We start from the raw sequence: 24,376 nt of genomic DNA on the forward strand, positions 1-24,376 counted from the left end.
GGTTAGAACTATGTACCTCACCATCAATGTTGTGGTGTATTGCAGATCTCTCGAGTCATTCGCACTCCTCGTGGAAATGCTCTGCTTGTCGGAGTTGGCGGGTCTGGAAAGCAGAGCTTGACTAAGCTGGCATCATTCATAGCTGGCTACGATATGTTCCAGATCACATTAACAAGGTAGGCTGTCGGACAAAATTGTGGTTTGAGCATTTAGAATGAAAGAGCATGCATTTGGCTCATATGGAACTTGTTCTCCCTGGCATAGGTCTTGATCAGATCCTCCTTTTTTAAAAAAAGAAAGAAAGAAAGTTTGATGCGAGGAAAGATGCCATGCCTGTTCAGGATATCAACTAAAGTTTTAACTTGTAAAAATCAAAACAAGGATACACAACCAATTACTAGTAGGGAAGAAAACTCTTTGTGTGCTAGTTCTCATGTTTAAAACATCTTTTTGGAAGAACAAGAACTCTGAGAATATAATAATAATAATAATAATAATAATAATAATAATAATAATAATTTTTTAATTATACCCCACCCATCTGGCTGGGTTTCCCCAGGCATTCTTGGCGGCTTCCAACAAATTACTAAAATACAATAACCTATTAATCATTAAAAGCCTTCAGATGTCTTATAAAAGAAGCCTGGTAGTTGTTCTTCTCTTTGACATCTGGTGGGAGGGCGTTCCACAGGGCGGGTGCCACTACCGAGAAGGCCCTCTGCCTGGTTCCCTGTAACTTGGCTTCTCGCAGCGAGAGAACTACCAGAAGGCCCTCAGTGCTGGAGAGAGAGAGAGAGAGAGAGAGTTGGTAATTTTATACCACTTTTTTTCTAACTGAAAGGTTTGTGATGTTTCTTAACGAATCTAAAGGTTTGCCGAGGTATGCATGCATGAGGCCTGCTCGTATGACAAAGGTTTCCAGTGAAGCATATTCCTTCTTTCCCCCTCAACTGTCCGCAGCAGACAGCAAGATGACTGACCTAGTTTTTGACAGGTGATGATGTGGAACAGAAAATCCAGTTGACTCACAAGTCATGCACATTTAACTTGTGAAATCACAGCTTTACACACTTGGCCTATTCTGCACACTTGGGATTCTGCACATCCTTACCAAGGAAGAGGTTCAACTGAGCTGAATGGCACTTACTTCTAAGTGAAGAGGCATAGGATTGTATTGTGTAGCTCAAAAAACAACAGCCAATAAAAGAAGAATAATCTGAAGGAAAAGGTCTTGGCAAAAAAAGCCATGTTTGCTGGGAGGCACCTTTCCTTGCATGGATTTTTCCATTGGTGGGTCCAGGGAGCTTTGCTTACCAATGCCCTTGTTTCTTCTCTTTCCAAAGGTCTTATAACACATCCAACCTAATGGAAGATTTGAAGCATCTGTATAGGACTGCTGGGCAGCAAGGAAAAGGCATCAGCTTCATCTTTACAGATAATGAGATAAAAGATGAGGCTTTCTTGGAGTACATGAACAATGTCCTGTCTTCCGGAGAGGTATGATGTTGTTGTTGTTTGGTCGTTTAGTCGTGTCCGACTCTTCGTGACCCCATGAACCAGAGCATGCCAGGCACTCCTGTCTTCCACTGCCTCCCGCAGTTTACTCAAACTTATGCTGGTAGCTTCGAGAACACTATCCAACCATCTCGTCCTCTGTCGTCCCCTTCTCCTTGTGCCCTCCATCTTTCCCAACATCAGGGTCTTTTCCAGGGAGTCTTCTCTTCTCATGAGGTGGCTAAAGTATTAGAGCCTCAGCTTCAGGATCTGTCCTTCCAGTGAGCACCCAGGGCTGATTTCCTTCAGAATGGATAGGTTTGATCTTCTTGCAGTCAATGGGACTCTCAAGAGTCTCCTCCAGCACCATAATTCAAAAGCATCAATTCTTTGGTGATCAGCCTTCTTTATGGTCCAGCTCTCACTTCCATACATCACTACTGGGAAAACCATGGCTTTAAGTATACAGATCTTTGTTGGCAAGGTGATATCTCTGCTTTTTAAGATACTGTCTCGGTTTGTCATTGCTTTCCTCCCAAGAAGCAGGCGTCTTCTAATTTCGTGGCTGCTGTCACCATCTGCAGTGATCATGGAGCCCAAGAAAGTAAAATCTCTCTCTGCCTCCATTTCTTCCCCTTCTATTTGCCAGGAGGTGATGGGACCAGTGGCCATGATCTTCGTTTTTTGATGTTGAGGTTCAGACCATATTTTGCGCTCTCCTCTTTCACCCTCATTAAAAGGTTCTTTAATTCCTCCTCACTTTCTGCCATCAAGGTTGTGTCATCTGCATATCTGAGGTTGTTGATATTTCTTCCGGCAATCTTAATTCTGGCTAGGGAGTACTATATTCTTCCCCAAATCCACACACCCCTGCTGGTTTTTCATTAGTTGCTCCTTCCTTCTGCCCTTGGTGACCAAACGGCCAAGAGAGGGACTTGCAGAGGGAATGCTTCTGAATGATAGTGGGATTAGATGCTTTTCTTAAAGTTAGGGCAAGATTCTTTAATGGCAGATTAACCCACAAAGGCTGCATTCGTAAATACACATACGAGGAAATCTTCTCCGCTGAGCACAATGGAACCTACTTCTGAGTAAAAGTGCAAAGCTTTAAAGCTTTAGGCAGTTAATTAGGGGGATGCAGTTTTATTCAGTGGGAGCAAATCCTAATTGGTGGGAATTCTTATTAGAGACACACACATTTGTTTGTTGGTGATATTTTGGTTCTTAGAATCCTAGAACTGTAGAGCTGGAAAGGGACTCTGAGAATCATCTAGTCCAAGCCCCTGAAATGCAGGAATGTGCAGCTGTCATGTATAGGGACCTGCAACCTTGACATTATCAACACCATGATCTAACCAGCTGATTTGTTAGTGTGTTGAAATAACAGCAAGTGAAAAATAAAATTAAAGGTGGCATTCTAACCATTAGTTTTATATATATATATATATATATGTCTCCAGTATCTCGATATATGTCTCCAGTATCTCAAAAAGACACCTCTGTTGATTTTTTGGGGGGCAATATATGAATTAATTACTGATCAGTTGAAAAATCAGATGATTAATCTGGTATATAAAAGATGAACAGGTTAAATCTGTAATGATACACTAGGCAAGGGATTTGGGGCATAATATTCAGCTTTTGGGAAAGGTTATGGAAAACAGACTTTAAATTCTCGGCATGTTGTACGCTGAATGAAAACTATAGGAAATGATGTACCGGTGGCATTTGACTCCTAGTGAGTTAACAAAAATGTATAAAACAAGTACAGTGGTGCCCCACAAGACGAATGCCTCGCAAGACGAAAAACTCGCTAGACGAAAGAGTTTTCCATTTTTTGAGTCATTCCGCAAGACGAATTTCCCTATGGGCTTGCTTCACAAGACGAAATGTCTTGTGAGTTCTTGCGAGTTTGTTTCCTTTTTCTTAAAGCCGCTAAGCCGTTAATAGCCGCTAAGCCGCTAAGCCGCTAAGCCATTAATAGCCCATAAGCCGCTAATAGCCGCTAAGCCGCTAATAGCCGTGTTTCGCAAGACGAAAAAACCGCAAGACGAAGAGACTCGCGGAACGGATTAATTTCGTCTTGCGAGGCACCACTGTATAAATACCTGTTGTAAATGTAAAGAAAAAGGAGGTACCTTTTACCATGTGTGGTGGTTGTGAGCTGTTAAATGTGTTGAAATAACAGCAAGTGAAAAATAAAATTAAAAGTGGTGTTCCATCTATTAGTACTCTGTCTCCAGTATCTCAAAAAGACACCTCTGTTGATTTTTTGGGGCAATATATGAATTAATTACTGATCAGTTAAAAATCAGATGCATAATCAACTGAAAGTTCCACAATTTTCTAGTAGCTGGCTGTAATTGAAATACATCAGTATTAAAAATATATATTTTCACCCTAAGGTTTCCAACTTGTTTGCCCGTGATGAAATAGATGAAATCACTGGTGATCTCATACCTGTTATGAAGAAGGAGCACCCACGCCGTCCTCCGACCAACGAGAACTTGTATGATTATTTCATGACTCGTGTGCGTCAGAACCTGCACGTAGTTCTTTGCTTTTCGCCAGTGGGTGAAAAATTCCGGAACCGAGCTCTGAAGTTCCCTGCACTGATTTCTGGTTGCACTATAGACTGGTTCAGCCGCTGGCCAAAAGATGCTCTGGTTGCAGGTGAGTCTTAATGATCTATGTTGTTGTAGCCGATTTGCTGTAGATCAGATGCAATGGATCAGAGGATGAGCAAACTCCCAATGTTGTAGTCCAACTTCTGTCAGCCCCAGAAATATAGTCCAAAATGTCCAGAGGGCTGCAGGTTTGCCATCTCTGCAATAGATGATAGGTAATGACTTCAGCAGTAGAAGGATTGTGCCTGTTGTTGTTGTTGTTGTTTAGTCGTTCAGTCGTGTGCGACTCTTCGTGACCCCATGGACCAGAGCACGCCAGGCACTCCTGTCTTCCACTGCCATCCGCAGTTTGGTCAGACTCATGTTTGTAGCTTCAAGAACACTGTCTAACCATCTCGTCCTCTGTCGTCCCCTTCTCCTTGTGCCCTCCATCTTTCCCAGCATCAGGGTCTTTTCCAGGGAGTCTTCTCTTCTCATGAGGTGGCCAAAGTATTGGAGTCTCAGCTTCAGGATCTGTCCTTCCAGTGAGCACTCAGGGCTGATTTCCTTAAGAATGGATGTGTTTGATCTTCTTGCAGTCCATGGGACTCTCAAGAGTCTCCTCCAACACCATAATTCAAAATTGAAATCACTTTGGATCTGGTTCTCCTCCTGGAAATGAGGTTGGAACCTCCTTGGTGGCATAATTTTTGAAAAATCGTGCCAAAATTTGATAGGATACCAAGGAACTTCTCTCACTGCATATAAAAAGTTGATTATGTCAGCATTTGTCCTCAAAACCATATGAACAATATATTTAAAATTTGGTATTTTTACATAGCTCACTAGGTTCTGGAAATGTTTGGGATGATTCAATGTGTCCTTAAAACACCTTTCCTAAGAATCCTCTAAGTAATCCTGCATAAACTGCTGCCTTTAATATTTTATTTACGTATCCCAGTAGGTTTCTGGGCACAATTCAAAGTGTTGGTGCTGACCTTTAAAGCCCTAAATCAGGGGTAGGCAACCTAAGGCCCGTGGGCCGGATGCGGCCCAATCGCCTTCTCAATCCAGCCCGCGGAATCAGAATGTTTTTACATGAGTAGAATGTGTCCTTTTATTTAAAATGCATCTCTGGGTTATTTGTGAGGCATAGGAATTTGTTCATTTTTTTCTTCAAAATATAGTCCAGCCCACCACATGGTCTGGTGGACGGTGGACCAGCCCATGGCTGGAAATGGTTTCTGACCCCTGCCCTAAATGGCCTTGGCCCAGTATACCTGAAGAGCATCTCCACCCCCATCGTTCAGCTCGGACACTGAGGTCCAGCTCCGAGGGCTTCACTTTGAGAAGCAAGGTTATAGGGAACCAGGCAGGGGGCCTTCTTAGTAGTGGCGCCTGCCCTGTGGAGCGCCCTTCCATCAGATGTCAAGGAAATAAACAACTATTTGACTTTTAGATGACGTCTGAAGGCAGCCCTGTTTAGGGAAGCTTTTAATATTTGATGAATTATTGTATTTTAATATTTTGCTGGAAGCTGCCCAGAGTGGCTGGGGAAACCCAGCCAGATGGGTGGGGTATGTATGTATGTATGTATGTATGTACAAACAAACAAACAAACAAATAAATAAATACTAATATTTATTAAAATGAGAAAGGGCAGTCTGCATATTAGTGAATGAGAGAGCATCTATAAAACCTATTGCACATTTTAGCTTCTTTCTTAAAAGAAGTGCCTTGACGTGAGAAATGCAAATGCCAGAAATAATGAGGCCCACTTACCTGTTCTCTCAGCACAGGGATTCCTAATCCCATCAAGACAAGAATACCAGCATAACTACCCAATAATTACAAAAAGAGGATTACCCAGCAGTGAAAAGAGATAAGCGCTAAGATGATTTCACTTCTGGGAGGATAACCAGAGAGGCCTGTGACATGCAAATTTTAAAAAGCCAGAAATAAGAACTTATAAAATTGAAAAAACCAAGAAACAAGCATTGCCCAAACAAGTGCAGCAATTAAAAAATGTGATTTCTGTGGGCACACTGTTCAGTTATTTGGAGTGGCATGGTTGTCATTGGGTTAAAATTATTGATGTTGCAAAATTGCACGTATATCGTATCCGTGAATTACCAGTACTGCTGGTGGGAAATCAGAAATACATTGTAGTGCCTGAGCAAAAGTATGCCTTGTGAGGAAACAGAGGCTTGCATGTTGGGCCCAGCTCTCATGAGGCCGGGAATGGCAGTTGACAATGAAGGAGAGGAGAGATCCAAGAGAGTAGGGAATGTATGGGATCAATCTCGGATAACTTTCAGGATTGACCAGGTTGGAAGAAGAGGAGGAGTTGGCTTGGTTATCCATGTCTTCTTCACAGTTTGTTTCTGGAGCGAGCTCAATGGTGGCTGAAGTGAAATTAAGGGGTAAGAGAGCCAGTGTGGTGTAGTGATTAAAAGCAGTGGACTCATAATCTGGTGAACCGGGTTCGCTTCCCCGCTCCTCCACATGCAGCTGCTGGGTGATCTTGGGCTAGTCACACTTCTCTGAAGTCTCTCAGCCCCACTCACCTCACAGAGTGTTTGTTGTGGGGGAGGAAGGGAAAGGAGATTGTTAGCTGCTCTGAGACTCCTTCGGGTAGTGATAAAGCGGGATGTCAAATCCAAACTACTCTTCTTCTTCTTCTTCTTCTTCTTCTTCATCTTCATCTACACTTGGCCCTTTGAATTTTCTCCAGGCCACTCCCCACTGTTTTCTCACTCTGAGCATTTTTTGGGGTGCCTGAAATGTTTTCGTGAACTCTGATAATGCTTCTTGCTTGTCAAGGTGTGGGATTCAGAGGGGAATGAGAGTGCCTTTACAAGCTGGCCTACAGCCCAAAGGTAACGTTAGCCTTTGTTGCTCCGCCTACTTTTGCCTTTGGTCCCGCCCCTTGCGGGCATCTGACCCTAAATGTCTGCCCGGAAGTGAATGTGGTTCAAAAACGTTCCACATCCCTGAGGTTTCTTCTGTACATAAACGAAGGAAACTCTTTTCCTTTCCCCTTCCAGTGTCTGAACATTTCTTGTCCTCCTACGAAGTTGACTGCACCGACGAGATCAAAAGTGAGATGGTGCAGTGCATGGGCTCCTTCCAGGATGGAGTTGCCGAGAAGTGTGTTGACTACTTCCAGAGATACCGTCGGTCTACGCACGTGACCCCCAAATCTTATCTGTCTTTTATTCAGGGGTATAAAGCGATATACAAGGAGAAGCATGCTGAGGTGCAAACGTTGGCCAACAGGTGAAGAGTTTGCTTCGATATTTCCCGCTTCATTTACTCTTCTCTAAATATTTTTACACGTTAGCCAGTATTCTCAGTATGACTTCTCGTTGGACTACTCTGAATTTTCACATTTGGGGCCAAACCAGAGAGTCAGGTGAAATGTACCTAAGAGTGTACATGGTTTGACTGACTGTGCATTGCTCTGGTTGCCTTCGAGATGAAATATTGTAAATGTCAATAATAGTTAGGTTCGGCCACAGTTGCTATATGTTGGAGTGTTAATGTGTGTTAGCGGTGATGGTGCTGAATTGGTGATGCCGTACATTGTCAAAGAAAGGTGGTTTGTGTCTCTGCCTTCCACCCCCTTGTGAGCTGCTAACAGATGCATTAGTTGAAAATATATATATCATACTTTGTTTTCAAGATCTGAACTGTGAAATTTGATTGAGACTTCTGATCAGTTCACCTAATCCAGGTTTGAAAGATACTTGCGCCTTTTGGGGACTTCGATCCTGCTGGAATTTTTTTGTTTGTTTTTAATTCATCATCATCGTCATCATCATCAATCTTTATTGCAGTCCAGAGACCCAACAAATCATTACAAAGCAATACACAATTCATACAGCCTACCTCCAGGTTAAACAAGCATTTTGTTCAGAATATAGGGATTATTTGTTCTTGCAACCACCAATAAAAACTTTGCCACTGCTAATGTTCTAGCATTTGTCCGGTCTTCCAATAGGAACCTGACATAGTGAGCCTCTGATTTTCCTGGGAAAGGTACCAGCAAGGGTAGTAGCAGTTCAGCCCTGGCTTGCTCATATTTTGCACAATGCAACAAAATATGTTTTATGGAATCAATGTCTTGAGCACACGAGCAAAGTCTGTCCTGGTAGGGAACTCCTCTCAACCTGCCATCCCACACTGCAGAAGGAACGACGTTTAGTCTGGCTTTGGTGAAAAGCCTTCGATAGTTTGGTACTGTCAGGTTTTTAATATAAGATGTTAACTTAAAGACATGCCCATATTGTACTCCTACTGCCAGCGGACTACAGACTGCGTGTGATTCAGATCGCAAGTCACTGTGTGCATTATCCCATAATCTTTGCTTTAACATCTTTTGGGCATCAATCTTTTTTAATTGATGTACGTTAAAATACAGGATGAATACTGGACTGGAGAAGCTGAAAGAGGCCTCTGAATCAGTAGCTGCTCTGAGCAAAGAGCTGGAAGCCAAAGAGAAAGAGCTGCAGGTTGCCAATGAAAAAGCCGATATGGTAAGGCCAGCTTTGATTCTCATGCTTTAGTGGAAAGAAAGGCCACTACAAAGAGGAGTCATGGGGATCTTGTTTATTGAAAAATGAAATGAAAAGAAAAACTCTTAAAGAAAATTAAATATTTTGCCCAGGAAACATTTCTACTGTAATAGCAAAGATCTCTTAAATTTACTTTCTTTCTGTTGGCGTTTGGTTTCCTCAATAGGTGTTAAAAGAAGTCACTGTAAAAGCGCAGGCTGCTGAAAAGGTGAAGGCGGAAGTACAGAAAGTGAAAGACAAAGCCCAGGCTATTGTCGACAACATTTCGGCAGACAAGGGTGTCGCTGAGGAAAAACTAGAAGCCGCCAAGCCTGCCTTAGAAGAGGCTGAGGCTGCTTTGCAGGTTAGTGCAGGACAAGTGTTAGCTATTTGTGATAAAATGGACACCTTACACAAGACTTGAAGATAAATCTTTACTTGTCAGGAGAAGAGCTGTCGGTGAGGATTCAATGATAGATGGTTCAGATGCCAAACTGCACCTCCTAATTCTGTGCTGTTTTCAATACCCCAGACTATCAAGCCTGCAGACATTGCCACTGTCCGTACTTTGGGTCGACCACCTCATCTTATCATGCGCATCATGGATTGTGTGTTGCTGCTGTTCCAGAGGAGAGTAAACGCTGTCAAAATTGACCAGGAGAAAAACTGCACCTTTCCCTCCTGGCAAGAGTCCTTGAAGCTGATGACAGCAGGGAACTTCTTACAGAACCTGCAGGTGTGTCAAAGGCCATGATCCGATCAGAACCAGAGACAGTGCGTGTGGGCCTGATGCATCAGAACAAAACATATTCAGTGAATTTTTGAAGCCCAAACACTGTATATCTTCTTTTTCTTCTTTGGTGATCACTCGTAGCCGAGTAAGATTGTCTTCCATAAACACGGTTTTAACAATGAGTCCGTAAGTGACTGTGGAGGCCAATTCTGGATCCACATGTCCTTCCACAGTGGGGACATAGGCTTACGGGTTGGAGTTGATCATGGTGAGGGTTTGCCAAGTGTGCCTTCCTCTTAGCACATTTCTCCCTTGCGTCCTGAGTTCGAGTATCTTCAAAGCCCATGACACCTTTGGTAAAGGCTGTTCTCCAACTGGAGCGCTCACAGGCCAGTGTTTCCCAGTTGTCAGTGTTTATACTACATTTTTAAAGATTTGCCTTGAGACAACTGGAAGACAAATCTAGCCTCCCAAAGAATTTGCAACCTGTCCCCCAGCAGAGTACCTTCTCCCAAACCTATTTAAAGCATTTTTACCTACTTCTCAGGTCTAAAAAAGAGCCACACACCTGTAAATCACCTGATGTTGCATGATGTTGGGTAACAACTTCAAAGGAGCATGCTGTCAGCTGATTGGTGCTTACATTGAGCCTAGCTATGTCCATTGGTAGATGCTGTTCGAAAACAAACTGAGCCGACAAATGGGCACCTACAAATGGACAATTTCAAAGGGGCTCTTTGTTACCGCCAGTCAGCTGATTTGTGCTGTCGGCTAGCTCCGCTTGCCAAGGAACTATCAGAAGACACTTTCAGCTCTTGATTGTTTCCAACCATAGAGATCCCTCAGCACTGAGGTGTATGTGTGTTAGTGACATGGAATTTTATGCATACATGTGCCCACTTTAGCATGCCACTATCTCATGTGAAAGGACTGTTGCATTCCCAGTAAATGCCCGGAGGATTTTTGCCCCCAAATAATTCCTCCAGAAGTACTGTTAAAAACTAGGGGCCTGATTAAGATTCATGAAAACAAACAATCCCCAGTTCTAGGACTGACCACGGTTTATTAAATTGGAATTCCCCTGAAGACTGTATATGTGGAAAATTAAATAGCCCAGGTTTTATTAACGCAGACGGCAATGTTACCGAAATAGTAGCTTGCGTTGACATAAAACAAGGTGTAAAATTCAGATTACAAAGGTGTAAAATTCAAGAACATAAGATGCAATGCAGAACAGGAGTGATTGTATTGCAAGTGCAATAAAAGGAACAGCCTTAGGATGATTCAGGAGGCCAATTAGGCACTTGGCCGAAATAGAAAACTGTGTTTACAAGAACAGCATGGACTTGCTAGGGAAGAAAGGAGATACGAAGGCATCACCCGGGGTAATTCAATGGAGGTTTGGCAGGAGAAAAACAGGACCTAGGACTGATTTAGAAGTAGCAACACTCTTGTGTGTAGGTATTTATAGGATTATTCAAATCACCGTCTACATCACACTAAAAGAAGTGATGAACTTAGTGATTGCTAAATTAGGATTTCTCCTCCCAGCAATTACAAAAGCATGACCTTAAGGAGGATATGTTATTGACGGTACGTAGAATTTAAATAAAAAGTACACAGGGGGAGGGACGCAGGTGGCGCTGTGGGTTAAACCACAGAGCCTAGGACTTGCCAATCAGAAGGTCGATGGTTCGAATCCCCATGGCGGGGTGAGCTCCCATTGCTCAGTCCCTGCTCCTGCCAACCTAGCAGTTCGAAAGCACGTCAAAGTGCTGGTAGATAAATAGGTACCGCTCCGGCGGGAAGGTAAACGGCGTTTCCATGCGCTGCTCTGGTTCTCCAGAAGCGGCTTAGTCATGCTGGTCACATGACCCGGAAGCTGTATGCCGGCTCCCTTGGCCAATAAAGCGAGATGAGTGCCGCAACCCCAAAGTCGGCCACGACTGGACCTAATGGTCAGGGGTCCCTTTACCTTTTACACAGAGCCTATGTGTAATATGAGGCATATTTGGCACAGCTTTTAAAATAGCCTTTGGTGACCCTTGAGATACTGTTCTAAAGTCAATAGGGAGTCACCTAAGGTTTGCATCTCTGTTACTGTTTGCCTTTCTTAGTGTGAGCACGCTTCGAGGTTAATTTAGGATGGTGAAAGTACACTTCATCTTGGGCGAGTCAGTGGAGCTAAACTATCTTTTCCGTGATATCTCTAGCAATTTCCAAAAGATACAATAAACGAAGAAGTAGTGGAGCTCTTGAGCCCTTACTTTGAAATGTCAGACTACAATATTGAGACAGCTAGGAGGGTTTGTGGAAACGTGGCTGGCATTTGCTCATGGACCAAAGCGATGGCTGCTTTCTTTGCAATCAACAAGGAAGTTCTGCCTTTAAAGGTAAGCGCAAATAAACAGGGGAAAGGTGAAACTGGAGTGAAACCAAATCACCTGATGCATATGGTCTTGGGACATGAAGTGCAAGAAGCTGATTATTTGTCCTGATCTTCTGAGAGTCTTTCTTTCTTTCTTTCTTTCTTTCTTTCTTTCTTTCTTTCTTTCTTTCTTTCTTTCTTTCTTTCTTTCTTTCCCTTCCCTTCCCTTCCCTTCCCTTCCCTTCCCTTCCTTCCTTCCTTCCTTCCTTCCTTCCTTCCTTCCTTCCTTTTAGGCTAGATGTACACGAGTCCTAGGGTTGCAGAATGAACTGTGCCACTCCCCACCCCCAATTTATATACCGTATTTTTCACTCTATAGGACGCACTTCCCCCCTCCAAAAATTAAGGGGAAATGTGTGTGCGTGTTAAAGAGCGAATGCAGGCTGCATGGCTAAGCCCAAAGCCAGAACAGGGAGGTGAAGTGCTGCGCAGCACTCTGTCTCGCTGTTCTAGCTTGGGATTAGCTGCAGAGGCTACAAAGGCTGTCCCCAAAGCCAGAACAGGGAGATGGAGTGCTCCGTCTTGCTATTCTAGCTTGGGGATGGCTGCGCAAAGCCTCCGCAGGGCAGCGGGGTGCCTTCACCCTGCTGCCCTGTGGAGGCTACAAGCGCTGTCCCTGAAGCCTGAAGCCTTTGGAGTGCAGCGGGAACTCGTGCTGTGCTCCAAAGGCTTTGGGTCAGCATATATATATATGGTAAGGGATACAATCCTGCTTAGCAATTTATGACAGTTGTTCTCTGTGAACGGGTGTATTCTAGGCTAACCTGGCAGTACAAGAGAACCGTCTGGCCACCGCCATGTTGGATCTCCAAAAAGCTCAAGCCGAGTTGGACGCCAAACAAACTGAGCTAGATATTGTGCAGGCTGAGTATGAGAAGGCAATGAGAGAGAAACAGGTACGTCACTCTGACCGGGAGGCGTTTCACAGAGACAAGCATTTATTTATATTATATTTTTCAAGTTTATACATTTTACTAATTTTATACATTTTACTAATTTTACAATCATTTTGACATTTCAGAACTTGACTTCCTTCCCCCTCTTTCTCCGGTTCCAGGCATACCATCTTGCTTTTATAGATTTTATCTGAGGCACTCCTGAGAGCATATTTGACTGAAGAGTGCAATAAAAATGCTCTAAATCAATAAATCTGGGCACCCAGGCCTATCCTTGTTGTGCAGTCCGGATTCAAAGTACTGTGGCTAGAAACTCTGAAATTTATTTTTTTTGCTAGAACTCCAATGGCAATTAAATTCTGCATCCCAAGTATCTGTAGGAAGTAAATCCCAATGCAGAGAGAGCCAGTGTGGTGTAATGGTTAGAGTGTTGGACTATGACCTGGGGAGAGCAGGGTTCAATCCCACTCAGCTGTGAAGCTCGATGGGCCATTTGCCATCTCTTAGCCTAACCTGCTTCACAGGGTTGTTGTGAGAATGAAATGGGGAGGGGGGAAACCCTGTACCCCACCTTGAGATCCATGGAAGATCAAGGTGATATATAAATGTAATAAATAAATGTGTGTGAACTATAGGCTGCTTATATAAATGGGAAGTGAATCGTCTACAAAATACCATGCGCCATAAAACTGTTGCAGGTGGAATTTGGGTCAAGCTGTTTTCTCGACTTAGGCATGCTAATATATTTGCTTTGGGCAGACATTGCTCGAGGATGCAGAACGCTGCAGGCACAAAATGCAGACGGCCTCTAGTCTTATTAGCGGGCTAGCCGGAGAGAAGGAGAGATGGACTGATCAAAGTAAAGAATTTGCTGCGCAAACGAAGAGGCTCGTGGGTAAGGCGAATGCACTGCCATTTCTTTTCTTCTTCTTTTTGAAATATTTTTTATTCATTATGGAGAGCCAGTGTGGTGTAGTGGTTAAGAGTGGTAGTCTCGTAATCTGGTGAACCAGGTTCGCGTCCCCACTCCTCCACATGCAGTTGCTGGGTGACCTTGGGCTAGTCACACTTCTCTGAAGTCTCTCAGCCCCACTCACCTCCCAGAGTGTTTGTTCTAGGTGAGGAAGGGAAAGGAGATTGTTAGCTGCTTTGAGACTCCTTAGGGTAGTGATAAAGCGGGCTATCAAATCCAAAACTCTTCATTTTTGCCATTAACAAATATCATCACAAATAAATCATAATCATATACACATAAATGTAAAAAGGTAAAGGACCCCTGGATGGTTAAGTCCTGTCAAAGGCGACTATGGGGTGTGGTGCTCATCTTGCTTTCAGGTTGAGGGAACCGGCGTTTGTCCACAGACAGCTTTCGGAGTCATGTGGCCAGCATGACTAAACCACTTCTGGCACAACAGGACACCGTAACGGAAACCAGAGGGCATGGAAATGCTGTTTACCTTCCCACAGCAGCGGTACCTATTTATCTACTTGCACTGCCATGCTTTTGAACTGGTAGGTTGGCAGGAGCTGGGACAGAGCAATGGAAACTTGCCCCGCCATGGGGATTCGAACAGCCGACCTTCTGATTGGCAAGCCCAAGAGGCTCAGTGGTTTAGACCACAGCACCATCTGCATCCCTATATGCACACACACACACATATATGTCCCTATATACACAAAGGAATCTCTGAATTCCTGGGCTTCCCTCCACCCTTCTATGGTTTCCATCCTTATTCTTTTCCAACTGCATCTTATAATGTTCTCCAAATTTCCTTAATACTTAATTCTCACCATAGTTCTAGCTGCATTGCAAGTGTTTTTTTTAGGATCCTGCCACTGTTTTTAATTGTTTGTTGTTGTTTAGTCGTTTAGTCGTGTCCAACTCTTTGTGACCCCATGGACCAGAGCACGCCAGGCACTCCTGTCTTCCACTGCCTCCCGCAGTTTGGTCAAACTCATGCTGGTAGCTTCATGAACCTATCCAACCATCTCGTCCTCTGTCATCCCCTTCTCCTTCTCCTTTAATTGTTTACAGTGTTTTTTTAAGTAACTTACGAATTTTCCCCATTCTTCGTTAAATTTGTTCTCTTCTTGATCTCTGATCTTCCCAGTCCTTTTCGCCATGTCGGCGTAGCCCATCATCTTTAGCAGCCAATCTTCTCTTGTAGGTACTTTCTTCCATCTTTGGACAAGGAGCATCCATGCAACTGCCGCAGAGTACATAAACAGTCTCTTCTGCTCCTTGGGTATTTCTGGACCTAGAATTCCTAATAAAAAAGCCTTTTGATTTTTGTACAAAAGTAGTTTTAAACATTCCCCTCACCCCAGCTCATTATGAATCATTTCCCAGTATGCTTTTGTCATCTTGCACGTCCACCACATGTGGTGAATGCACTGACATTTGAGCCCTCTGTAAAATTGTCAGTCACAATGGCTATGTTTCATCAACTGCGGACTGCAAGAACTTGTGTTATTGTCTAGCTGGGAACATTTTCAGTGCCTTGGTTAAAAGCAATTGAGAGCTTTGTGATAACCTTGAATAGATGAGAGCTCTGGTTGCCTAAAGCTGCCTTTATGTTCAAGTTTGCTTGAGCCTATGAAAGATCACACCACAATACATTTCGTAGCCCTCTTAAGTGTCACAGGACTCAGTAATAAAAACAACAAACAGGCTAATGCAGACAGTTTTCTGAATGCACTGTTTTATTTTAATTTTTGAAGGCATACTTCTTTTGGATAAGCTGTGACTGGCAGCAATGGGAGAGCAACAGTTCATCAGTGTTGACCCACACCCATAGGCGGCAGTTAGGGATGGAAAGACCTGCCAATTTTGGTTCTCCATTTCTCACTTTTCCAATATTAAATTCAGTTCTTCCAAATATTTCCAAATATTAAATTCATATTTTCACAGCAATTTGCTGGGGGTGGGTGGGGGCTCATGAAAATTCATCAGCATTTTGGTGTGAATTTCTCCTAATAAGCACATTTTTGTGCCCCGTTTGGATGAATGTTTCCATTACTGGACTCTGCTTCCTTGGAGGTTTTTAAGTAGAGGCTGGATGGCCATCTATCATGCAGGCTTCAGTTCAGATTCCTGTATTGCAGGGGGTTGGACTAGATGACCCTTAGGTCCTTTCCAACTCTACAATGATTCTGTGATTTTTGCAAGCAGATTTTCCTAATATAATGCATTTTTATATGTTATTTTCACCTATGTATTTAATTTTTATACACACTTTCCCCATTCATATGTATTTTTGTAACCATTGTTTGGTTGGGAAATTGCATTGCAAAATTCAGATATGTGTGAATTTTGAAAGATGCCTGTATTTCGGTTCTCATACTGCTTCAAAAAGTGCAACTTTGAGAGACGGCAATGAGCGCACACCGACCTCCCACACTAGCATTTCAGAGGGTCCTTCAACGTTTCAGAACAGCTTTCCAGGGGGATCTGCAAAAACTAGCTCCCCTTTTTTCCCCGCTCATGAAAATTCTGGATCCAACATTCTAACACATTAGGTCTTGTTTCTGTATTCCGAGAGCATGTTTGCAATGAGAATATAACATCTGTACTGGCCATAATGCTTATTCTCATTACAAATGCCTCTTATGTGCTTTCTGTTCTGCATGAACAGTGATCAGATATTCACATAAATTGAGTGAGAGAGGCCCATTAAATCTTAGTTTTTTTGCTTCTCGCTTCTTAGAGATATTTGTGTTTGTATTCACTGCCAGCACATGCAATTTGCTCAACAGTGCTATGATATTGCTCCTTCAGCATTTATCAAATGTGATCTCTCTCTGTGTATATTAATTTAGGGGATGTGCTGCTTGCCACAGCCTTTCTGTCCTATTCCGGTCCTTTTAACCAAGAGTTTCGAAATCTGTTGTTAACCGGTTGGCAAAAAGAAATGAAAACCAGGAAAATCCCATTTGGAAACAATCTGAATCTCACAGAGATGTTGATAGATGCTCCCACGGTCAGCGAATGGAATCTTCAAGGGTTGCCAAATGACGACCTGTCTATACAAAACGGCATCATAGTCACAAAAGCAGCTCGTTATCCTTTGCTGATTGACCCGCAGACTCAAGGCAAGATCTGGATTAAAAACAAGGAAACCAGGAATGAACTTCAGGTAAACCAGATTCCATTTTGCTTATATTCCTGCTCATTAATAAAGGCATTTTAGTCAGCAGCGATGAAAATGCGACTCGTAGCATACATCACATATTCCAAAATAACATTTTAATAAAGAACATATGGGTACTAAAAATGAATTTGGGTGCATTTTGTAAATAATCAATATTGGGATAGAAGACTATGGCGTTTGTACAGAGCTCCTGGTCATTTCACAGACTACTGACCTGTACACCACTGCTTTATTCTTCTGCTGCCACCAACCAGGTTTCTTCTGGTGAAATACTGAGTCTCAGTCAGGTTGTAAAGTCAAAAACGAAGCTTAAAGTTTATTGAAGAACAAACAAGTTTTAAATATATTCAGAACGGTTTCTCAAATGCGCGTCCTTAACTAGATGTGGCACTATCTCACACTGTCACTCTCTCCTCTCTCAGTTCTATCCCTGTCTCTCACTCTAGCTGTCACAACCGCTATGTTCGCCTTTTACGGGCTCTGTCTGACTCTGACTGCTCTATCTCCCAATGGTAAAACCCCTGGGCTGAGCCTTAAAACCAGGTAGGCTCCGCCTCTGAGCTTTGGTCAATCTACGTTAACCATTTCCATCCCCTGTACAAACAAAATCACAAGGAATGGTCAAACGACACAAAGACTAACTTCCTTTCTGTACATAACTTAGATACAATATGAAGCAGAGTGCCTCACAAAATAATAATAATAATAATAATAATAATAATAATAATAATAATAATAATTGTACCATGCCCGTCTGACTGGGTTGCCCCAGGCACTCTGGGTGGCTTCCAGCATATACAAAAACATAATATCAAACATTAAAAATTTCCCTGTCTTCAGCTGTCTTCTAAAGGTTGTATAGTTACTTAACATCGGATGGGAGGGCATTCCACAGGGAAGACGTGACTACTGAGGAGGCCTTCTGCCTGGTTCCCTGTAACTTCACTTCTTTCAGTGAGGGAACTGCCAGAAGGCCCTCGGAGCTGGACCTCAGTGTCTGGGCTGAATGATGGTGGTGGAGATGCTCCTTCAGGTGTATGGGTCTGAAGCTGTTTAGGGCTTTGAAGGACAGCACCAACACTTTGAATTGGGCTTGGGGTGACATTGGCTCCCTTCTTCAGACCACCATGCATGATCCCGCTCAGCACCAAAAAATAGCTTACACAGTCAAGGGGAGCATGGGAAAGAGGAGAGAGTTGGTTTCCCTCCTGGTGAACAAGCAGCTTAATAAATGATCAGAATGGTTCTCTTTTCAGATCACCTCTCTGAATCACAAGTATTTTAGAAACCACTTGGAGGATAGCCTGTCCCTTGGAAGGCCGCTGTTAATTGAAGATGTTGGCGAAGAACTGGATCCAGCTTTGGACAATGTGCTGGAAAGAAACTTCATCAAAACAGGCTCTACATACAAGGTGAGGGAAGTAAAAATGTTCTTTAAACTTACTGTCTGTTGCATTAACAAAAGTATAATTGCTTACATGGCAACTGTTTGAAATACCGAGTGTTGCTTTACTAAAGTAAAACAATAACTGAAGCTAGGTGTTGTACCCTAAATAACAAGCCGATGCTTGAAAGAGTACAGTAAAGCTTTTCGGGGCTTCTAATTCTCTTCTACTCCCATCATCGCTTTTGTTAATTAGGTAAAAGTTGGGGATAAAGAAATGGATGTAATGAATGGCTTCAGACTTTATATTACCACCAAACTTCCGAATCCAGCATACACCCCCGAGATTAGTGCTCGTACCTCCATTATCGATTTTACTGTCACTATGAAGGGTCTAGAAGACCAGCTTCTAGGGAGAGTCATTCTAACAGAAAAACAGGTAAGTGAGAAAGAATCTCTGACAATTCTGGAACTATCATTTGTACAGAGTTTTGTTGCTGTTTACTGTGGTGATTTTTTTCTGTTTTCTAACATTGGAATGATGAGCTTCACAGCTTCCTGAGATGTAGTGGGGACCAGACAAAACAACACTCCAGTAAAATAAGTGAGATACTTGAAGCAGAATCAACACAGTTCAGCAGCGCTTTCACTCTCATATATCTCCTCTGCTTTTCCACCTACTATGCCTGTGTGTTTTTATATATATATATATATATATATATATATATATATATATATATACACACACACACACACACACACACTTTTTTAGGGACACGGGTGGTGCTGTGGGTAAAACCTCAGTGCCTAGGACTTGCCGATCGTATGGTCAGCGGTTCGAATCCCCGCGGCAGGGTGAGCTCCCATCTTTCGGTCCCAGCTCCTGCCCACCTAGCAGTTCGAAAGCACTCTTAAGTGCAAGTAGATAAATAGGTACCGTTTTATAGCGGGAAGGTAAACGGCATTTCCGTGTGCTGCGCTGGTGCTGGCTCGCCAGCTGCAGCTTCGTCACGCTGGCCATGTGACCCGGAAGTGTCTTCGGACGGCACCAGCTCACGGCCTCTAGAGCGAGATGAGCACGCAACCCCAGAGTCGGTCACGACTGGCCCGTACGGGCAGGGGTACCTTTACCTTTATATACTTTTTTACATTGTGTATGGACGTATGAATCTGCATGAGTCATGCCCATTGTCCATTTTGACTGACAGGTGGCACTTCAGGGCCCTTTCCCCATCCCTCCAACCTATGGTTCTTTAACTGATGATGCTGTTGGAGTTCATAGTCTACATGCAGCTTGGCAAGTGAGCAATTAGTGTTTTGACTACAGGATAGGGAGACAAGAGCACGGGAGAAATTTGCCTGGAGATAAGAGGGCCTAGTAGCAGCTCGGTGATTGTCTGAGGTCTCTTATATAGGCAGCATGGCCTATGGCATTGTTTGGCTAGTTAGGAGTAACCTGGAGTGCTTGGAGAGTGATAAAGTTTGTGTCTGTACATAGTAACTTGTATATAGTTTGTGAGTTTACTGTCGTATATAATAAACTACAAAACCAGTCGTCAGCTTTGTTCCTGACTGAGCAGTCTCGATCGTTGCCTAGGAAAAATTGCACTACTCTGTTGTGCGTCATAGAAGACATTCAGAGGTGAAGAAACTGGTCCTAGTTGCATGCGAAAGGACTTCAGAAAGTGCCCACAGGCTTCGGAGTTTTAACAGATGCCATGGGACTTTATTGGGGACATTCTGTGTGTAAGACATATTCAAAGCATACTATCTACAGCCGAGTGATCATTCCTTGCCCCAAAGGCTGCCTTGACCCTGGGATTGCACCTGATAAGGTCTGAAGAAGGATGGCCATCACAAGCATTTCCCTTTCACATAATATTTCAAAATCTCATCCATCTTTCTTTATTAACCTTGAGAGGTTAAGGCCACATCAGTCCTTCATCCCTAAACCTGTTTAACTACAGGACACAGTTTTTTCGCAAACTTCAGAGAGGGACATTGGTAGCCTCATCCTAGAACTGGTTTCCCAAGAAGCAGGGAGTAATGATGAATTTGTTGGTATTTTACAAGCTTTTTAGTTTCACAATGTATAAGGAAAATAATATTCTTCTTCCTGGCTGTGTACCAGACACTCTGTTGGTTCTGACATAATGGCCAAACCATGATTTAGCTGTTGGGTTTGAGCCCTCCCATCTCTTCTGTGATTTCCTGGTTCAGGCAACCATTGTACCTGAGTTGAAAAACTATGGATTGTGCTTGCCCTACAAACCATAGTGACATAAGATAGCATGCATTGACCTCCCCATGCCCCCCATTAATGCTCTTAACTGTTGTTGACTTGTGGCAATCAACTCATAAAAAAATTGCTTCATTGAGGCTTTGCTGAAGAGCGTATCAGTTTTGGAAATTTGTGTAATGGGCTACATCTGTGCTTCCAGTTTTAATACTTTCTTTAAGTGTCTCGATTAGCAGGTTATGTTACGCAGTGGCATGTAACATGTCTACATTAAAATGAGATTGTCTTTCACAATGATGTTTGGAGTATAGTACTACAAGGGCCATATCTATATCTATATCTATATCTATATCTATATCTATATCTATATCTATATCTATATGTTGCATGTAAAAATTACTGCTGTTGTCCAGAAAAAAAGAAGAAAAGAAAAACTTGTAGACATGAGACCATGTGCTAGAATGTTGCAATTACACCTGTTTGTATTCTGGAGGCGTTTTGCCTCTGCAACCTTTTCATCTTGAAATGGAAACTAATTAAAACAAATGAAATGAGCAAATGTTCCCTCATTTCTTTCTGGATTACCTTTTCATCCTTTGCTTCAAAGGTATTTGCATTTTTAATGTTCAGATTTCCTATCACGGCTTGTCCAAAGAAAACTCATAATTCTCATAAATTACTTTCACAATCCCCAATTACATTTCCTTTTGTTTCTGCAGATTGTACATGCCATAGGTCTGTCTTCCATGCAGGAAGATTTTTTAGCTCGTTATGGTCAAGTCACATCCTGCAGAATGAAGCCCACTTTTGAATTAGATGCAAATTAACTTTTTGATGGCACTAACAATGTGAAATTAATCATTCCTGTCTGTGCAACAGTTGGATCTATTGTAGTGTTTTATCCAAGCATAAATATTACGTAGCATAACAGGTTGCTTGTAAAATCAGTCATTGCAGTGTGGCTGGGAAAACTCCAGAATTTTTTCCATGGTGTTGTGACATGACAGCTGCCACACCATCTAGTTTGGCTACCTAGTGAAGTGTTTGCCATGGATTCCATAGTGTTCAAGATTTGCTAGAACTAGGAATGCCAGGAGATTTAATTCCATCTGGAGTTCAGGATGGATTCTCCGGTTCCACTTGCAAGTGGCTCCATTTCTGGGAGTGAAATTGGACCCATCAATTTCCAGTGGGCTTTGTTTCAGAAACACTATGTGAAGTGAGATCTGGTTTGGTCTGAGGCATTGAAATGGTCTTTGCCACATTGATGGGCTGGACCTCTCCATCCTTGCAAGGATGAGTTCTGCAGGCCACTTGGGTTTTCTTCAGAGTCTGGATTTCATGCATGTTCCTAGTGGAAATAAAAAATCAGGTATCAAGGCATGCCTGTAGAAAGGGGAAGGGGAAAGGTGTTCTCATCTAGACATTATTATAAACTACAGCTCCTATAACCCCTGTCCATTTGCCATGCTGGCTGGGGCTAATGGGAAGTGGAGTCCAAAAATCATATATGGAAAGCCACATTTGGGGTCTCAGTTACATTGCCTGTTATACCCATTACTGCACTGCCTATACTTTTGACTTTGTGTATTGTATACATTAATGAGCCTGCTTCTGACAAAGCATTTCGCTGATGTGCGGCTTCATCGTGAACTTTAACAGGAGCTGGAGAAAGAGAGAACGGATCTGATGGAAGATGTGACTGCTAACAAAAGAAAGATGAAAGAACTGGAAGATAACTTGCTGTACCGGCTGACAAGCACACAAGGCTCTCTGGTGGAAGATGAGAGCCTCATCATTGTACTTAGCAACACAAAGAAGACGGCAGAGGAGGTGACACAGAAATTGCAAATTTCTGCAGAGACTGAAGTACAGATTAATTCAGCCCGAGAGGAATACAGACCTGGTGAGTGGAATGCCCTCTAGTGATGGTGACCCAACTGTCTTAAGTCAGTGATCAGAATCATGATTGGAGCTGGGAGATGACAGTATGGAAACATGGGGAAAACCAGACTATACAGCTAATACAGAGATGTGTTAGTCTTTGAAAATAGTGTCTGGCAGGTCTATAGTTTTGGGAATTGATGTTTTCCTGGTCCCGCTTCACTTTGCCCATACGACCAATCCATATCATTGCTGCATCCTTCCATCCTCATCAGTACATACTTTCACCATTCCATAGGGTACTTGAAAATGTGTCTTCTATTTTTCTCCTCTACGCTCCCAACCAATTTGTTTTAATTTATCTGTATGTACTTACTGCAGGGGTGCGGACCTTGCAGCTTGTGAGCTAGTTGTGGCCTGGCATGGGACCCAGTTTGGCCCATAAGGCCGTTTTCCCCAAACCATGCCCACCTGCCCCACACCTGATGATATCCGTGGACTGGTTGCATGACAGAGGTCCCTGTGGGGAACTTGGTCGCACAGCTGAACCCTGCAGGGAGCATGGTTGAAGTCAACACCCATCAGCTAAGGGGCAGGGAGTTCATCCTTAATGGAACAGCTGCATGACCAAGTTCCTCACATGGAATTCAATCATGCAGCCGATCCCAGAAGAAAGCAGGGTTGAAGTCCTAGGCATAGGGCTGTCAAAGCCCCTTCTGCTACTGTTCCCAAGTGCCTGTCCACCAGCTGGTGTTGGGCACTTGGAAAGTGCTGTGCAAAAACACTTTGGCAGGGGCCTGCACCGCCCACCTGTCTGCAGAAGTAGAGAGAGATCTTCTTCTTCTTTGGTGATCACTCGTAGCCGAGTAAGGTTGTCTCTTAACAGTGAGTCTGTAAGTGACTGTGGGGCCAATTCTGGATCCACACATCCTTCCACAGTGGGGACAGAGGTTTCCAGGTGGGAGTTGATCACGGCGAGGGTTTGCCAAGCGTGCCTTCCTCTTTACACTTTTCTCCCTTTCGTCCTGAGTTCGAGCATCTTCAAAACCCAAGACATCTTTGGTAAAGGCTGTTCTCCAATTGGAGCACTCGCAGGCCAGTGTTTCCCAGTTGTCATTGTTTATACTACATTTTTAAAGATTTGCCTTGAGAGAGTCTTTAAACCTCTTTTGTTGACCACCAGCATTACGCTTTCCATTTTAAAGTTTGGAATAGAGTAGTTGCTTTGGAAGACGATAATCAGGCATCCACACAACACAACCAGTCCAACGAAGTTGATGTTGAAGAAGCATTGGTTCGTCACTGGTGATCTTTGCTTCTTCCAATACACTGGCATTAGTCCGCCTGTCTTCCCAAGTGATGTGTAAAAATTTTCAGAGACACCATTGATGAAATCTTTCGAGGAGTTGGAGATGGTGTTTATAAGTGGTCCATGTCTCACAAGGCTGTTTGCCAGGCCAAAAATGTTCTACGCCTTTGTTACATCTACATATTACGTAAAGTCTTATGTATGAAGTCCATTATAAGATTTATCCAATGGTGTATTTTATTTTATGTTGTTTTACTTTATTTTATTTATGAGATATTTTTTTACTTACCCATCACCATATGGTCCCAGGCAGATTGCCATAATATAATATACAGTTATAAAAGTAAGAGAAGCAGTTAGTTATAAAAACAACAAGAAGGAAGTCTGTTCAGAACAGTATAGATTCAGCAAAGCGTTATTACTGTGTTGATGTTGCATCTCTCGTGCTCTTTGTTGAGAAGCCACTGGGGGGAGAGCTGTATCTGTGAGAGATGCTCCTGGCTTAATCCACACCGGGGGAAAATGTATAGAAACTGGATTATTTTGCTGAATGACCATTGGAGATTCGGAAAATGATCTGAACTGTAAATTGATTCTGGAATGCACCAGGCTGCCAATCTCATTGCTGATTGCCAGAGTCTAAGATATTTCTGCAAGGATTCTGGCCCTGCCTCTACCTTCTCCATTTCTCCAATC

General features: G+C 43.0%; 1 protein-coding gene and 1 long non-coding RNA gene across 2 annotated transcripts in view; one reads left to right on the top strand and one right to left on the bottom strand.

The window, feature by feature from the left end:
• The window catches only part of DNAH5 (dynein axonemal heavy chain 5), a 159,857-nt gene that overhangs the window by 105,816 nt on the left and 29,665 nt on the right, over positions 1–24,376 (top strand). The window contains exons 53-66 of the mRNA XM_083449239.1: positions 46–176; positions 1,344–1,497; positions 3,900–4,167; positions 7,148–7,379; positions 8,524–8,638; positions 8,844–9,020; positions 9,189–9,392; positions 11,603–11,782; positions 12,576–12,713; positions 13,473–13,608; positions 16,533–16,849; positions 18,121–18,276; positions 18,505–18,687; positions 22,150–22,393. Coding sequence (XP_083305365.1) covers positions 46–176; positions 1,344–1,497; positions 3,900–4,167; positions 7,148–7,379; positions 8,524–8,638; positions 8,844–9,020; positions 9,189–9,392; positions 11,603–11,782; positions 12,576–12,713; positions 13,473–13,608; positions 16,533–16,849; positions 18,121–18,276; positions 18,505–18,687; positions 22,150–22,393 — 2,635 coding nt within the window. The remainder of the gene's footprint in view (positions 1–45; positions 177–1,343; positions 1,498–3,899; positions 4,168–7,147; positions 7,380–8,523; positions 8,639–8,843; positions 9,021–9,188; positions 9,393–11,602; positions 11,783–12,575; positions 12,714–13,472; positions 13,609–16,532; positions 16,850–18,120; positions 18,277–18,504; positions 18,688–22,149; positions 22,394–24,376) is intronic.
• LOC310681733 lies at positions 131–16,750 on the bottom strand. The gene is made up of 3 exons (XR_014513563.1): positions 16,669–16,750; positions 14,769–14,980; positions 131–181 (listed from the first exon to the last, which is right to left on the bottom strand). It is a non-coding gene; the product is annotated as an uncharacterized lncRNA (long non-coding RNA).

The sequence above is a fragment of the Podarcis tiliguerta genome (genome assembly GCF_965153285.1).
Source record: "Podarcis tiliguerta genome assembly, chromosome: 7".
Lineage (NCBI taxonomy): Eukaryota > Metazoa > Chordata > Lepidosauria > Squamata > Lacertidae > Podarcis > Podarcis tiliguerta.